Genomic DNA, 17,330 nt, shown 5'->3' with positions numbered 1-17,330 from the left:
TGCTGTGAGGGGTAACACAGCTGCACACTGGTTGTGACCTTGCCTAATGAAGACAACCTTCACTGTTAGGTAGCCTCTACACTTGAAGAGGGGAAAGGAGAAAAAAAACCCACCACCTAGGTTTTGTTTTTGAAAACTGTACCATTTATTAAAGTGCAACCTGGGGGCATGGTCTTACAGCAGTGTCCCATTGGCAGAGGGAAAAAGGTTCATACCCCTTCACTTAAACTGACCCTGGAACAACGAAGCCAGAAAGAACTTTCTTTTAAAGGTGGAAACACTTTTATTAACCAAATGGCACGAGAAGCTTTAGCCAGTTTTCCCCAAGAGGGCTGCACTTGCATATTAAAAGGAGTAATACGACCGGTTCCTTGGGCAAGGGGTAACCTCAGGCCCCTTCAGGGTCTCATCCCCCAGGCACTCCTCTCGGGAACAGAACCTGAAATCCCCCAAGTCAGCCCCTGCCTGCTGATACCCAGCAGAAGCCTGCTGGAAGATTTCCGCAGCACACACCCCTCAGCATCAGTCCTATTAGACTTTGCTACTCCAACCAAGTGGGTTTTAGCTTGCTGCTTGAATAAAAGCTTATACTGCCAGTTAAAAATGGGGAGAGACCCCCTAAAGGTATAGCAATCAGATGCGTCCTCTGCAGCTTGTTCTGTCCAAACCAACAGTGTTTCCTTGCCCCCCCTGCAAATACTGCAGGGAGATCGAAAGCAGCTTCCACTGGAAGCCCACTGCAGCTCCCCCTCTCCTGCAGTGTACCCGGAGCCTTCTGGCCAGGAGGAAGCAATCAGCCCATCTAGGAGACCGAGACGGGGTCGGCTCCGAATAGGAAAAAAAGTGATGGAGTCAGCTGGGTGGGGCGGTGAAGCCAAGCGGTGGAGTCTGGTTCCCCTGGATGTATTGGTAACACTACAGCCCGGGCACCGCCTGCAGCTGGCGGTACTGCTGTGAATACTGGTGGATTAAACGTGCCTCCCCTCACCGTGCTTCGCTGGAAACGTTCTCTGGTGCAACCAGCTGGAGGACAACGTGCCTACAGCTGAGTGTGTCCTGCCTGGCACGCTGCGTCCTGCTGCAGCCTGGGCTCCACGTACCCCCGCAGCTGCCGTGTAGCAGGAGCTGGTGCTGGTTCAGGGAATGAAAGCCTGTGCCATCAGCAGCATGTCTACTTGAGCCAGGCCAGCAACAGCTGCCTTCCTGGGGCTTTGCTAGTGCTGCCACACCGCTGTGGCTGAAGGTAGGGCAGGCGTTGCGGCCTCAGATTATTTTTGTCTACTACAATCATCGCAATGAGAACAGACCAAGCTTTTCACCTTCACTTCAGTTACACACCGCACTCGCTACCCAGCCAGGTCCCGGCTGTGTCCAGGGCCGTTCAGAGGCAGCCCTGCACGCTGTGCAGCTCCAGCCCTTTGCTTGACCTCAGCTCGACGTGCTGCAGCCAGGGATAAGGTGAAGAGGAAAGAAGGGGTCTAAGGTAGATACTTCGTTAAGGTACAGGCCACTCAAGGACATATCGAGGCACTTCTGGGAAGGGGATAAGTAACACACATGAGAATAACTCTATCATCTGCCTTTTCCTCACTATACAGCTCCTGCCTTGCCTTTGCCAGCTGCAAGAGCGGGTGCATCAGGAAGTCCCAGGTGCTTGCACCGTGCCATCTGGGGTGACTTTACTGTACCTGCAGACAGGACAAAGCCTGTCCATGTGCTAATTCATGCCCCCACAGCACGCAGCCTGGCACTCCGGTCGGTCAGAGCGCTGCTGCCTGAGCCTGCACAAACCCGCTGGTGACTGCCAGAGGGCCGGGTCCAGCTCTGACCACAGGACTCCAACCTCCAGACCCAACCCTTCTGGCTAGTGGAGTGTTCCTCGAGGAAAGAGGAAGACACGACAGATTTTTATTTCTAAACTCACAGAGGGATGGGGGAGAAAGAGTTACAAACGCTTCTTGAATTGTCCAATCTACAAGACCCTAAAGATGGGAAGAACAAGAAGGGGCCCCTCAACCAAGCACAAAGCGGTGCAGCTGCTGCTCCATGAAGTGCTGCGAAGCACCAGGTGCTCGAGGCCTTCACAACACCATGAAAACGCCTACCAACCACCACCACCACGTTTGTTTTCCTTACTGCTGCTGCCTTCAAACTGCTGCGTACAGAAAAAGATGCTGACCTAATGCCCCATCGGGCTCTTACATCAGCAAGCCAGGGACTTTTCCCTGGTAGATTTATTGTCATCTGTCCTGTGCTCATCTCCTACACTACCAGTAAAACAACCACTTGAGAGAGAAGAGCCAAAGGAACAACTTGTCCCTCCCCAACTAGCACACGTTATCCAGCATATCCAAAAAACCCCATCCCTGCTTCCGAGCATATTTAGGTACTTCTGCATAACCCACGGAGCAGCTGCAGACGGGGCATTTCCCAAACAGCTGCCTCACCTCCAGCAAGGAGACGGGGTTAACACGAGAAGGACACAAAGCCACCAGCAAAGCAGCAGAGGGGAGGCCTCTCCTGCCTCGCCGGGCAGCAAAGCAGCCCTTGCCACCTGGCACCAGCCTCCTCCCCTCGCAGCGCACACCACTCGTCAATACACACTGTCGTGCCACGTGAAACGAAGCAAAACTGTAAACTTGCATGTTTGTGACAAAAGGAGCATAAAGACTCCTCTCCACAGAGCGAGGAAAGCCCCCATGAGGTACCAGGAGGGAGGGCGATGGATGAAGGCCGGCACAGTACAGCAATGAGAGGGAACACAGAGAAAGATGGGGAAAAAAAAAAAAAGTCACTTCTATTTGACAACCTTGTGTATGTTTAGTTTTTATGTTGATTTTTTTGTTTTAAGGATAACCTGCCACCTCTTACACACAAGCAGAAGAGCCATCTGTGGTCAACAGTGGAGCCCAGAGCACCTGAGCGAGCAGCAGTACATACGCAACACTCCTTCCTCTCCACATTCAGCCTCACACAGTTCAAAACCCAAGTTTCCTACAAAAATCCACTCTCAAAAAAGCTTAAACAAAAAAAATTCCCTAGGCTCTGCCAGGTTCTTACTGACTTACCAGCATACTGGGATATGGGGGGGGGTAGGAAAATGTGGCAAGGATATGCTAAAATAGAGAATATGCCAAAATCTCTGGATTATCAGGTTACTTAAGAAACAGGCTCGTTACGAGAAATACTCTAGCTATCATCGTTTAGAAATAAAGTACCTTGTGTTTGTGCTTTATGAGGAGTAAGCTCATACAGGAAGCTCACATTTCCATTTCTGCATTATCCCAAGTCCCCTCTCACCTCCCTCCATCTGCTCTAAGCCACGGCGCCAGCACAAACCCTCAGAGATGCACCACGAATTCTGCCTGGAAAGCTCAGCTCCGGCCCAGCCAAGGCCAGACACAGACGGGCGCTGGAGGAGCCACGTGCGGCTGGATCTGATGTGACTGGTGCACGGTGACACCTTCTGGGTTTCTCTTTGCACACATTGGAAATGGTGTGACTGCAGGATGAGGGGGTTATACTTTTCCAAAGCAACTTCCTCACCTGCAAATTTAGCCAATGGCAGGCTCAGAATCGCAAACGAAATTGCACTGAGCGGCACTGTGGGCAAACAGGAGATGGTTAATGCTGTTCTGCTCGGGTACCAGAGCCACTGCTCCGTGCACCTGGGTTCTGTCACAGCTTCCCCTGTGAACGATGCAGACCGCAGCAGGACACAGGGCACAACAGGGTTTAACCTCTGAATATCCTGGGGGAACATCACCAGCCCCCCTTTCACACGGAGTTTTGCCGTATCTCTGCTGGTGTCGCAGCACCGAACGGCCCCGTGTCCAGCATTACCTTGCGCCTGGTAACTGGGGGGTGGCAGTGAGGGGGGCGGGCAGGAGCGGAGCCAAGGGATTCCCCAACCTCCCCCGGGGTGCTCGGAGGGAACACAGCCGCAGAGAGGCAGCATCTGTAGGGGACGGGGGCTTCGGGAGCTGCTAGGGGCCGATCCAGGTGTGAGCAGAGAGGTAAGAAGAAGCACTCTCCCACGGGGGGTTAGGGGGCACCTGCGAGGTTACGAGGAGCAGTGCAGTACCTGAGAGGAAGCCGAGACAAAAGGGAGACCAGCCTCTCGCTGCAGGACTGGGGGTGGCTGACGTGGGGCGCAAAGGGAAGTGACAAGCCAGCACAGCTGCGACAGCGGCCACTCTGAGAAGCCAAAAACTCCAGGGGTCGGCAGCAGCTGGCTCTCCCCTTCCCCTGGGGGCTCTCCATTCCAGTTCCTAGAGTACGAGCACCCCTTTCTTCAGCACCTGCACTTCAGTCCTTAAATTTGCAGAATTTATTATTATTATTATTATTATTTTAAAAATACCCCTGTACTTTAATCACGAAAAACCAGTCCCCGCCCCAATTCTACTAAAAACGTGATTGTCCATAGCTGGAGGCTTAGTGAATGACCTCACCCCGTCACCATTACGTTGCTCAAATGTCCAATTAAACAGCAGGCAGCTCAACCTTTAGGTAACACAACTTCAAAAATTGGATCGGGCTCTCTTCTCTCTCCCTCCTCCTCCTCCTCCAGAGAGCTCTGTTACTTTTTTCGAAGCGCCAGCGCTACCCCGACCGCCACAGCCAGTATCGCCACGGCGGCAGCCCCCCCGTACAGCAGTATAGATTTCCCTTCCGGCAATAAGATCGGCTTCTCCTCTGCCGCGGAGGATTTCTCTTCTATTTCTTCCAAACGGCCCTCCTTCCCCGCTTTTGTTTCCCCTGGCAGCAGTATTTTCTCAGGTTCTGGCGCAGCCTTTTCTTCTGACGGGGCTAACTTTGGGACAGGTTTACTTAGCGCGGGGATTTCGGGTTCAACAAGCTCTTCAGCCGCTTTTCCCTTTTCCTCCTGTTTTGCACGCGGAAGCGCGGAGGGATGTGCTTTTTCGGCAGCCACAGCTTCAGCTTGAGGTGCTTTTGCTTGCGGTACAGGAGCAGGGGGTGCTGGAAACGCTGCCTGCATAGTCTCCGCAGCAGCTGCCGACACCACCGCTTCCTCGATGCCCTCCGGAATCTCTTCCTTCTCCACGTGGACGATGTCTGAGTTGGAGGAGTTGTTCTCGCTCCTCTCTTCGCCCCCTCCGTTGCTGTCCAGGCTCTTGACTTCTTCAGGATCCATGGCCACCTGCTGCCAGGACTCGGGTCCCAGGGAGACGGGCAGGCTCTCCGTGTGCCAGCTCTGGCTCGCTGACAGGGAGACGGGCAGGCTCTCCGACTGCCACGACGTGGTCACCGTGGGGGACTCCGGGGGGCTCACCTGTCCCGAGTTGTCGCTGGTCAGGATGTAGATGTCATTGCTGTCCTCTGCGATCAGGCCGGGGTACTCCTCCTCCTCCGATTCCAAGCTGAAGACCGTCCCCTGCGAACAAAAAGGAGGAACAACACGTGAGCAATGGCTTCAGCTCCACGCGCCCTGCACGGGGAGGAGGACACCTGGGAATCTGGTGAGGCTGGCAGAAAACGGAGAGGGCCTCTGCGGGAGCGGGATGTGCCTGACCCACGTCATGGGAGAGATGACAAAACCCAGCCGGTGCAACTGGGACTCGCAGAGGACGGAGCCACTGGGAAGAGCTTTGCTGTGAGCTCCTCCTCGCCCTGCAGTCACCCCGTCACCGAGTACGTCACCACAACACACCACTTGGGCACTATTACTCAGAGAAGAAGAAACTAAAGTCCAACGAGCATGTGAGCACAGCTGAACACCACTTCCCTCTCCACTTTATGCACATGCTCTGTATTGCTTCTCCATCTGACAGGTTTCTGAACATTAATTTTATTGCATTTCCTGTGCTGTCTGAAGCCTGCATCCCTAATTTGTACCAGCAAGCTGCAATCTACACTAATTCCAGTAATTTACTAAGAACTGATTTTGCTGTTCTTAAAATGTCACTTTCAAGTCTGACATTACAATTCTGGCCACACAACTTCAGTTAAACCAGACACATGAGCACAGACATCCTAACACACAGACAGGGTTTCCTGGATTTTATTCAGCTAGGCGAAACCTGCAGACACCCTAAAAACTGGGCTCCAGTTAGAGAAAATGCAAGTGTAAAACACTGACCCCAAAGTTTGATATGCCATATAGTCAATGTCTGTGAAACTGGAAGCAAAAGTTAGATTACTCCCTTGTACCTAACAAAAACGATTTGAGCATTTTACCAATCGCTGCAGTACTGGGAGCCCTTCCAGTGCAAATTCCTTTTTCAATTACCAAGCTTTCCTGTACAGTCCCATCATAACATGAAGCACTGGACAAAAATCCATTATTTTTCTTTCCCTCTGCTCCCTTCTGCATTTAATAGTTCTCCTGTGCAGTTGTCCCCCTCTTTTTTAAACCCTTCCTGACACCTATGGCTTTGGGCTCTGGGTCTAGTCCAGTCTCCTACCAGTGGCCTTCCCGTGCCAAGATACCTCATTGCTTCTCCCATAACTTTTTTGTGGATCCAAGCGGTGATCCATAGGAGGAACTGATCCAAATTAAGCCTACTATTTATTTTGGTGAGTTGTTTTTAACCCTGATCACCTTCCAGTTAGGTCTGCCGAGATACCTCAGTGTGCTAGTGTGAGTGAGGGTAGAAGGCGGCCAGCAACTGCTCTTGCTTGCACCGGTGCCAAAAAATGCTGTATCTATCCCCGTGCCCAGCTTCCAGAGTAGAAGGAAAATGCATTTCAGCTTTGGTAACTCCCAGTTATCACTTTGTTCCTAACACACTAGGAATCCAGTGCCTACAAGTGAATGGTTTCCGGCTTTCAGTAGGCAAATCAGCAGGGCTGATAACGACCAGGCCAGAAGCAAAGTGCTCTTCTCGCAGGGAAGCGCGAGGGGCCCAGGCTCTGCACAGACAGCAGCGCACATTGCCACACGCACTGCACTTTGTCACCTCCCTTGAACGGGGAAGGATCTCCACAGAAACAAAACAAAACCAAGTATACAGGCACAGGAGAGAAAGTTCACCACTTGCACTAACTGAAGAGCACACGAAGCAGGAATAGACCCCTGGCAAAAGCACTGAACTGGGACTTGAGAGATCTGCGGAGCTTATGGGCAGCAACACTTGGCTCTTTCACAGTGTAGGCTATCACTGTATCAGTGAACTTGCGTTGAGCACAGGAGCAGTGGCACTGGGTTAGCTTTCTGCATACTGCCTAGCACTGAGCATGGAAAGGCAGCCCCTGCTACCTCTGAGATCGCACATTTGCTCTTCTGATCATCCAGATTTTCTCTGGATGTTGATTAAGAAAGAAATATTCTTATCATAATGCAAGCTAATAACAAACACCTGTGATAATAGCAATTTATTTATTTCCACAGGTGATACTGACTCAGAACCACCAAAATTAAACAACAAAATAAGTAAGAGTAAAACCTGCAGTCTCGTGAACCTCTGATATTCCCCTCCTCTCCGCTCAGCACTACCCTTCAACAAACCAGTCAGTGATTCTTTCCTGGCCTGCCCACAGCACATCACGACAAACCAGACTGCATTTGTAATCTGATGTTAGCAAAAAAGAATGGCGAAGAAACCCCCCACAACTGGTAACAGCCCTCCTCTTAACATACTGCTGGAAGGGCACAGATGTTATTACGACTAGTCAAATATGACGAACAGAAATATTGTGAAACCACACTCCTACAGAGTTGAGAGCTGAGTGGTTGTAGCAAACTTCTTCTCAACAGCAAACTGAAAAAAGCACTAGCTAGGCCCGTATTCGGAGGGCCGAGTTCCCCTGAAGTCTCTGTCTAGCTGATGGTGGAAAGTCAAGTGCCTTTGAGCAGTGACTCAGCAGCCCGCAGCAGGGAGCTGCCCATAGTCCACAGGCACTACAGAGACTGAGGTGAAATTTAAGCCATCCTAATGAGCCTCAGTATGTGTTCCTCTAACCTCTTGTAGTGGGTTCATGTGGCAAGGGTTTGGTAGTGGGGGGCTGCAGGGGTGGCCTCTATGAGCAGGGCCCAGCAGTTGCCCCATGTCAGCTAAGGGCCAGTTTCAGCTGGCTCCAAAGGGACCCGCCACTGCCCAGAGCCAAGTCAGTAAGCGATGTTATTTGCGTCTCTGGGAGAGCAGATTTAAGGAAGGGGTAAAATCCTGCTGCACAACAGCAGCTGGGAGAGCGAGGAGTGAAGCAGCCCTGCAGCCCCCAGGTGAGTGCAGCAGGAGGGCAGGAGGTGCTCCAGGCAGGCAGCAGCAGTTCCCCTGCGGCCTGTGGAGAGGCCCCTGGTGGAGCAGGCTGTCCCCAGGCAGCCCATGGGTCCCACATGGAGCAGATCTCCACGCTGCAGCCCCCCCATGGGTGGAGGAGCCCCCGGTGGAGTAGGTGGATGTGGCCTGGAGGAGGCTGTGGCCCATGGAGAGCCCCCACAGGAGCAGGCCCCAGGCCGGAGCTGCAGCCTGTGGAGAGGAGCCCACGCAGGAGCAGGGGGCCTGGGGGGAGCTGCTGCCCACCCGTGGGGGACCCATGCTGGAGCAGTTTGCTCCTGGGGGATGGACCCCATGGTACGGAGCTGTGTGGGAGCAGTGCCTGGAGAGCTGCTGCCTGTGGGCAGCCCCCGCAGGCTCAGTTGGGAGGGACCCCACAGGGAGCGGGGGCAGAGAGGGACCCTGAGGGAGCAGTGGAGACGAAGCCGTCAGGGACTGACCACAGCCCCCATTTCCCTGCTCCCCTGCACTGCTCAGGGGGAGGAGATGGAAGAGGGTGGATGGGGGAAGGTGTTATTAGTTTCTTTCCTTTGTTTCTCACTTCTCTAGCTTGTTAGTAATAGGCAATAAATTTTACTAATCTCCCTATGCTGAGTCTGTTTTGCCTGTGACAATAATTGCTGAGTGCTCTCCCTGCCCTTATCTCAACCTTTGGTCCCTTTTAACGTGTTTTCTCCCCTTCCCCTTTGAGGAAGGGAGTGAGAGAGCAGCTGTGGTGGAGCTCAGCTGCCCACCTGAGTAAAGCCACCACAGCCCTGCTTCTGCTCTGTTCCTGATCCACCACTCACCTCCCCTTCCCCTCATGAAGGAAATCAGTTGTTCTTTCATGAGAAAAAGAAAGAAAACAAGATCAAGCATGTTCTTTGGAACCCACAGACGGTTTGATGAAGTGAACAAATGATATAGGCAAAGCACCACCACAGCTACTAAGTATCTTAGCTCAGGATGACATGATGCCAGAGCCTCATTGGGTTAACAAAGAGGGGAGTCACCACTGATACACAAGGACCAGGCATTAACTATTCTAATTATTCCCACACATCAGGGCAGTTTCCAAATGCGATGCCGTTTGCTGGAGCACTATCACTGGAGAGTTACTTCTCACAAAATATAGGTAAGATCTCGGCCTATGTTGAGGGCAACATGACAAACTGTTGTGGAGAGGGTGAGGGAATGAAGGGAAGGTATGTGGGGAATACGAGCAATTTTCAGCATTTCAAATGAATGCATGTGCAAACCCTGCACACCCATCCTACCTTCAGAGGAGTGGAGGGCCTAAGAGACTCAAGCAATATTGTTCCTTTCCCACACTGTGCAGACTGGACTGACCTCAAGAGAGTTATCAGTCACCAACACCACTATAAACCAGACCCTTATAAAGCCCAGGTGAGCCTTTCGGTAGCAAGTCTTCACAGACAGCTTCTACTTCAGTGCCTCAGGGACAGAGCTCTCCCTGCCTTAAGAAACAGGCTGCCCAAGGTTGAAAACCAGGGGGAAAGCTAACATAACGAGTGTCAATGCATAATTTTGCCATGTTTATCATTGAAAGTGTACAAAGTTTTAATTGAAAAGCCAAATGGTAATAGGCATTATTTAAAATAGATTACTTTTCTTGAGCTGTATTAAGAGTTAATTCAGAAAATGAAGAGAACAAATCTGTGCTTTCCTGCTGATGTGGTTGAGGTTTGATTTTGTTTGTTTTGCTTTTCTTTTAAAGCAGCTGCAATAAAAACTGAGCAACATTTAGGACAATTCTCTTAATTCATCTACAGATGTGACCCAGAAGCAAAGCTTCCACAGACAGATTAATTCAGGACAGGATGGCACATTTGGAAGGATCTTTAATAACCCGAGGTCTTATATAAGCCATACTTTTTAGATTTAATGGTAACTAAGGAATTTATGTATTTCTTTATCTGCTTTGATTTTTCTGGTCTAGAGCAGTAGACTATCTATTTCCAATAAATAGAGTTGTGCTTTTTCAAATTTGGGAAGGGACGTTTGCAAACTTGGACTGCTTTTCTTCACCCGTTATTCTTACAGACCTACATGATGATTGCCCACAGAAGCAAGAATAAGTCCCTCACTGCACCACACTGCCACTGCTGATTCCAACCACGGCCACTTGAGGGAAGAGTTGGCACAAGTCATGACAAGAGGAAGAACTGGATAGTTCCCTTCTTAGCCAGAACACAAGGATGGTCCACAGCACATTTGGCAGTCTTGAGGAGAAGGTCAACCTAATTCTGTTGAGGTGACATCTGTAGATATAAAAACCGAGCTCCAGAAGCCAATTACTGTCTTCAACCTACAAAACCTACAAAAGGTTGTAGAAGTCCTGTGGAAAAGTTTTACAAGTGACAGAAAACACCTTCAATAAACATGCTAGACTATTCCTCAGGACAGGCCATGGCCATTACGCTACAGGCCAAGCTACACTAGTCAACTGTAAACCAGTAACAAAGCAATGATCTGAAACCTCCTTCTCTAAACAGAACCTATCAGTTTGGATTCAGCTGTAGCCCTGCTAGCATCAGTAACCTGAACTTTGAAAATCTCATCAGGGAATTCAAAACACTACAAACCTTTAACATATAGTCAGAGAGTGCTACTTAATAGCCATCAGTTTCAATTATGACTTAAAGACAATGAAAAGCAATAATATAAAAAAAATAAAAACATCAAGATTTGGAAACTGATGCTTGTGACAACTATACTATATTTCAAAGTTTTCGCATGGGTTTGTTATTAATTTCATACAGAAAAGCTGACTTCCTAACTAAAGCAGTTATTTTTGCTATTGAACAAAAACTTTAACTATTCATAATGGAACAAATAAATATTCAATAGAATAAAAACTTCATTTGGATTTATGTGAAGTTGTTTCTGGTAGAAATAGGTATTCAAATTAAAATTCTGAATGTCTCAAAACTCAACTTTTTTTTCCTACAAACATAGTGTTACTCTGTAAACCCAGACATCAACATCTTCGTTAGAGATGTATCTCTGCAATTAGCTTGCTGAGTTGAGGTCCTTGAAAGTCAAGCTAGTAGACAAGGAAGCGCATCTCCCTGCTTCCAGCCGAACACATCCTCTGTTTCTCTCCTAACACATCCCCAGAACAATCTGTAATATGATGCCAAATGAATCCTATGACTAAGTTTTACCTAGATGTTAAGGTTTGCTCTTCCAAAACAGAAGGTGGGTGATGTTTTTATTGAAATGTTCTGAAAAGCTTGACTGGTCTCTGGTTCAGTTCTTACCCAAGTTTAAGCAGGCAGGTAACAGCTAGCTGTTCACACGAGGGATGATTTGAATAGGCAACTCATTCAAAATTAATATCTAATGACACAGACACAAAAAAAAAGCTATACGGCCAAATGAGCCAGCCATACACCCTAGATCTTGATTTTGTCTAGAAAAGTCAAAACTTCTGTACACCAGTCAGAGAGGAGTGCCACCTTCTGGCAGAAAAAAAGTAAATAAGTAAAAAAAAAAAAAAAAAAAGTAAATATATGCTGCCTGAATCTTTTTTCTCCTGCAACTGAACAGACTCACATAAAATGGACTGAGAGCAGCCCTGAGGAGAAGGACCTGAGGGTGCTGGTGGAAGAAAAGCTCGCTGTGAGCTGTCAATGTGCCCTTGCAGCCCAGAAAGCCGACCGTACCCTGGGCGGCATCAAAGCAGCGAGGCCAGCAGGGCAGGGAGGGGATTCTGCCCCTCTGCTCTGCTCTGCTCGGCCCCACCTGGAGCCCTGCGTCCAGCCCTGGGGCCCCCAGCACCAGGACAGGGACCTGTGGGAGTGGGCCCAGAGGAGGCCACGAGGCTGATCAGAGGGCTGGAGCACCTCTCCTCTGGGGACAGGCTGAGGGAGCTGGGGGTGTTCAGCCTCGAGAAGGGAAGGCGCCGGGGAGACCTTACAGCGGCCCGCCGGTGCCTAAAGAGGCCTGCAGGAGAGCTGGGGAGGGACTCTTGGTCAGGGAGTGCAGTGACAGGACAGGGAGAGTGTCTTTAAACTAAAAGAGGGTAGAATCAGATTAGGTATAATGAAGACATGCTTCACTTGAGGGCGGTGAGGCACTGGCACAGGCTGCCCAGAGAAGCTGTGGGTGCCCCATCCCTGGAGGTGCTCAAGGCCAGGTTGATGGGGCCTTGGGCAGCCTGGGCTGGGGGAGGTGTCCCTGCCCATGGCAGGGGGGTGGAACCAGATGGTCTTTAAGGTCCCTTCCAACCCAAACCTTTCTGTGGTTCCATGTAAATCCCCAAGGCAACACCCTGAAATACAGGAGGAAATGCTGACGGAAAGTGGAACATTCCAGAAGAGCAATATTTACAATAAGAAATTCAAAACACAGCACAGCTAGAAGTTTCTTGGGCTTGAGTAGTGAACTTTACCTTGTAACATAATCTGTCAGAGACAAATGAGACTCAGACATTTCTTTCCTTGTCACAGCAATGAAAAAAAGTACTAGGAACCCATTAAACACTTTTGTGCTTATAATCTAGTGACTGAAAAACAGGAGGCAATGAATTATGAACTGGCCTGCATCCAGGAATCCCAAAAGATCTCCCCCTGAGGAAATAAGCAAGTTTCCTGCAGTAACACATTTCCCCAGAGCTGGGAGTACATCTGTCATATGATTTCTGCTGTGACAGAGGAGTAGCCGTACGCTGCCGAACCGCTGAAGTGCCGTCCGTGCCGAGGGCTGAGCAGGAAAGGCTGTGCCTGCAGCGTCGGTGCAGCTTCACCCCCACCCCTGCCAACAACTCGGTGGACAGACTGCACCCTGCCTCTGCATTCAGAGCTGTGCTATGCCTCTTCGGATCCCTTCTGAATTCAGATTAACAGCATCACCGTGCTCGTCCTTCAGAGAAATGGATTATTAGAGAAGGGCAGCTCGCAACACCCAGATCCAAAATAGTTCCAAAATAATAAAAATCCCCCAGTCACTCACTGTAGCATTCATCTTTATGAAGCTTGAGATAGGTGGAGCCAAGAAAAAAACCAGCAGAATCCACAAATAGGACTGTCTGACTTAAACTTTCTATTAAAAGACAAGAATGGGAAAAAAAGAATGCATTGTTAATCTGAACCAAATCAAATCACGCTGATATTAAAGCCATTGCTCCTACCCCTTCAATGCCTGTTTGACTAGAACACCCTTCAGAAATGATCCTATTGATTCCCCTGTCCTCCGGCATAACCTCTGCTACCTGCAGAGTGGCAATTCCAAAGCAACACCCTATTAGGTTTTAGTTATAGCAGTGAAAATTGAAGTAAATTCATTAATTTAGAGACCATTTCCTTAGAAAGACCGATCTGAAGTTGTTGAAGGACAAAATGAAAGGAGATCTAGTTGCTCAGTCATTCACCATTTAAGTTCCTTTTCCTTCAGCCACAGTGCCTAAAACAAAATAAATAATCTATTACTGTACTAAAGAAGTTCCATACAAAAAAAGTGGATATTTCATTGCCATTTTCCATGACATACAAAGTATAATTATTTTGAAAGGAAAACTCCTTTATAGAACTTCTTTAATTAGATTCCCCTTTCTTGCACCGCTACCGTATTAAACTTACTTATCTTTCCCCTAGTGTAGCAAGTCTGTCTATTTTTGCATTGTCATTCTGGAGGCAGACACCTGGGCTGCTGCAGAAGATTTTAATCTCCAGTTGCGCACACTGCCTGCCTTGCTTGCCCGGGATGACAAGTGCCTCTTTATCTTTTTTCTCCAGATTGTTAACAGACTCTAGTACGTACATTATTCAATGAACAGCAGCAAAGAAAATGTCAGAAAGAGCAGAAAAGCCCAAACCAAAACACTGGAGATAAAGAACAGCCCTTCTGAAGCTGAGATAAGGAACTGTAAACACTAAGCATGCTTTAAGGAAGTTTACTTTATCCTCTCCAACACGGGCAAATGACTAGTTAATTTCAAATCCAGCTCTGAACATCATAAGACACGAACCCTGAGAAGGCAGAGTCGATTTCAGCTATGGTCATAAATACAAACACAAGCCTCCTACTGAGAGAAGGAAGGTTACTGATTCCTGATAAACACTAACTGCATACATTTATTTCACCCCTTTCAACGATACGAAAAGCAGATGGGCTTGTAACATGAGAGTGAATCCGATAAAAAAAGAACCACCACCTAGCTTCTGAGTAATCTTATACTTTTTCCCTTTTACAGACATCCCCAGACAGATGAAATCTAACCACTGAAATCAGAATATGCAGAGCTTGAGAAGAAATCAATTACTTAGGAGGAGGGATGGGAAAGGAAGAGGAAAAAAAAAATCCTTACCAACTGACTGGCCTTACTGTGCACTTCTCCAGGAGATCAAGAATTGCTTCTGATGCAGCAACATTCAGCCCTGGAGAAGTCAGGCAGAGGGAAAAGGGAGGGGAAGTAAGAGGAGGGGAAGGGAGGAGACAGGAGGAGAGGGGAGGGGAGGGGAGAGCGTGTACACTGCATGTCAGTTTGTTGAGCCCTAACATTGCCTTTGGGAAGTAGAATGAAATTACTGCCAAATCTGACTGGGAAAGGGCTTGTGATGCTTCAAAACAATACGGAAACAAGATCCTAGCGTGACTGTTTGGGTTCAGAACAGAATCAGAAGAAGAGATGTGCATTCTCACATGTAGCTATTCAGAGCACGTGAACCGCCAAACGTGCTTTTTGCTCCAGTGAGAGATCGTTCTCAAATTTAAAGTCAAGCAGAGTAAATGTAAGAGCTGCAGCAAAACCCATCACTGCAGTTAGTGAGAGAGGGAGCCCATCCAGAAGAAAGCAAGATTCCCTTGCTTTCCTAAAGTCTTCCAAACTCAGGTTTGCAAGTAGCTGCAAGCTATGAGACTGTAAACTAGATGGAATAGTCATTTCAACTCTTCATACACAGACATTTCCATGCCAGCTGCATCCAAACACAGCATGCAATGCGCTGAAGGCAGACATCCCTCCTCGGAAGACTTTTACCCTAGAGCAGTACAATAGACTAAGAGGAAGGGCACCAACACACGCATTTTGATAGCATCAAAATATGATGCACACTTTCACATGCACAAATATGACAGTGATTCTCCCACCAACTGTTACAACCCAGTCCCACTCCACCATTAACAGCTAACAGAATTAAAATTTGAAGGAAGAATGGGAACATTCATTGTTCAACTCATATCTCATCACCACATCTCGACAGAAAAGAGATTAAAAAAAAAATCCAGAAGTTACTTCGCACCTTAGAGGTGCTACCTTTAGTTTAGTATCCCCAATTCCCCATTCCTCACAAGCTGTGCTGATTTCCTAAAATACATTGCCTCACTATCCAATTTCTTCACCTTTATTCCCTTGAGCTAGCAATTTTGCTTCTAATTGTTGTTGTCTACTGTCCTCTATCAGATGCTTTCCCAGCCCTACAAGACACCCAAGCCCACAAATTAGTTTGAAGCCTTGCAGAGAGGCAGAATCTCCGGAGCCCTACGTGCTGTACAGCAGCAGCACAGCGTTACGCAGCAAGTGGTCCCGCTGCATGATGCAACACCATGCAGCGTTGACTCCACAGAACAGCAGTTCGAACAGAGGAAGGGCTCATCTAGCCCCTGCTCTTCCAACTGACTACTTTTCTTCTCGCAAAGGTAGGTTTCAATCCGAACACCAAGGAGGATCCCAAATCATACAGTGCCAAGGGAATAGACAGAGCCTTAAAGGCTACAGGTTTTATTCAGGTCTAGCACTGAAAAACAGGCTCCCATAAAGCTCTCCTCTGCTGCTGATCCACAGAACACCAGATAAGCTGTTACGGTATCTTTTCAGTTCTAAATAAAGAGCTCTTGCCAGCTGCAGGAAAAACTTATCTGCACACCACTCTGGAACAACATAAAACCCCAATCTCTTACTGTCCTAACAGTGTAATTCACTGGAGACTCCTAGGTTTATAGATCACCCGTGGCTCTAACAAAGCATTACTGATACCTTGATCTGGCACACCGCACTCCTGTGGCAGATGCTTATCTTAAAAAATGCAAAACACTTGGGTGATAGCTAACAGCCTGCCATGTGGCTCTCCCAAACCCATCCCGAAAACACAAATATCTTCCACTCCCTGCTCTCAGCATTGCTGTCCCCAGGATACCATTCCCAGTAGCACCACAAGCAAAGCAGGTCCCCCAGCCCCAGCCCCACAGCAACTCACAAAGGGTTAGCGCAGCTACACTAACTCAGTTGGAAAGGATTTTTGTCACCTTGCCTCTTTCCTCGCCTCTTCTGCTGTTTCAAAAATAGCTCTGGCTTGTTTGCTGTACCGCTTATGTCAGTCTGATTTTATGCCTGAGTGGATGTATACAGACAAGTTCGTAGCCCATTAAACACTGACTACCCAGACCTGTACGTACATGCACAGTCACACAAACACAAAGCACACCCCCCTCCCTCGGAGGCCATGCTGAAAAGCCGCTTGTTTTCAGAGGCTTTGCGCTGTATTAAGTATGTTTATAGCAGGCCTCAAATAGGGGACAGAAAACAGACCACAGTCTTTTCTGAGGTTTTGAAAAAAGAAAAAAAAATAAGGCAAAACAGCTCTATCATCCACCCCCTCTTAAAGTTGTAAGTAAGGGCCTTGCCTGTGATGCAAAGACTTTGAAATGGAAATGCATTTATCAAGTGACCTAAGGTCATTTGGATGCATGCTGTTCAATGTTTCTGTCCATTAAAGACAAACAACCCTCCCCCCCTTCCCCCCGAGGTTTTGAAAACCATTATCCACAATTGCCAGGAAGTGAAAGGATTTAGGTAGGTGCAGAAATACAGAAATTCTGGAACTACTGCTAAAGAAAAATTCAGGTAACGTCCTGAAATCTGAGAAGTCCTTTGAATGAGATTTTTCCTACTAGCACTTTTTAATCACCAGGTTTTACTGAATAGCTTTTCTTTTTACAATAAATCAACTTGCATTTCCCTAATCCCAGATTAATCCCATTCAAATCTGGTATCCTTCCCAAACACAGTAATCTAAAGATCAGCATCCTTTACCACAGCTCTACCTTCAAGACCCAGCTCATCACCTGTGAATTAACTGATACTTTTTT

The 17,330-nt window shown here is 48.3% G+C and overlaps 1 protein-coding gene across 2 annotated transcripts in view; it reads right to left on the bottom strand.

The window, feature by feature from the left end:
- Positions 1 to 121: 121 nt before the first annotated feature.
- The window catches only part of BCL2L13 (BCL2 like 13), a 40,412-nt gene continuing 23,203 nt past the window's right edge, over positions 122 to 17,330 (bottom strand). For both annotated transcript variants that reach the window (XM_032186664.1, XM_032186674.1), the window contains exon 7: positions 122 to 5,398. In XM_032186664.1, coding sequence (XP_032042555.1) covers positions 4,583 to 5,398 — 816 coding nt within the window. In that variant the 3' untranslated portion in view covers positions 122 to 4,582. The remainder of the gene's footprint in view (positions 5,399 to 17,330) is intronic.

This window comes from Aythya fuligula, chromosome 1 (genome assembly GCF_009819795.1).
Source record: "Aythya fuligula isolate bAytFul2 chromosome 1, bAytFul2.pri, whole genome shotgun sequence".
In the NCBI taxonomy this organism is placed as follows: domain Eukaryota; kingdom Metazoa; phylum Chordata; class Aves; order Anseriformes; family Anatidae; genus Aythya; species Aythya fuligula.
This window is presented reverse-complemented; position numbering and strand designations above follow the sequence as displayed.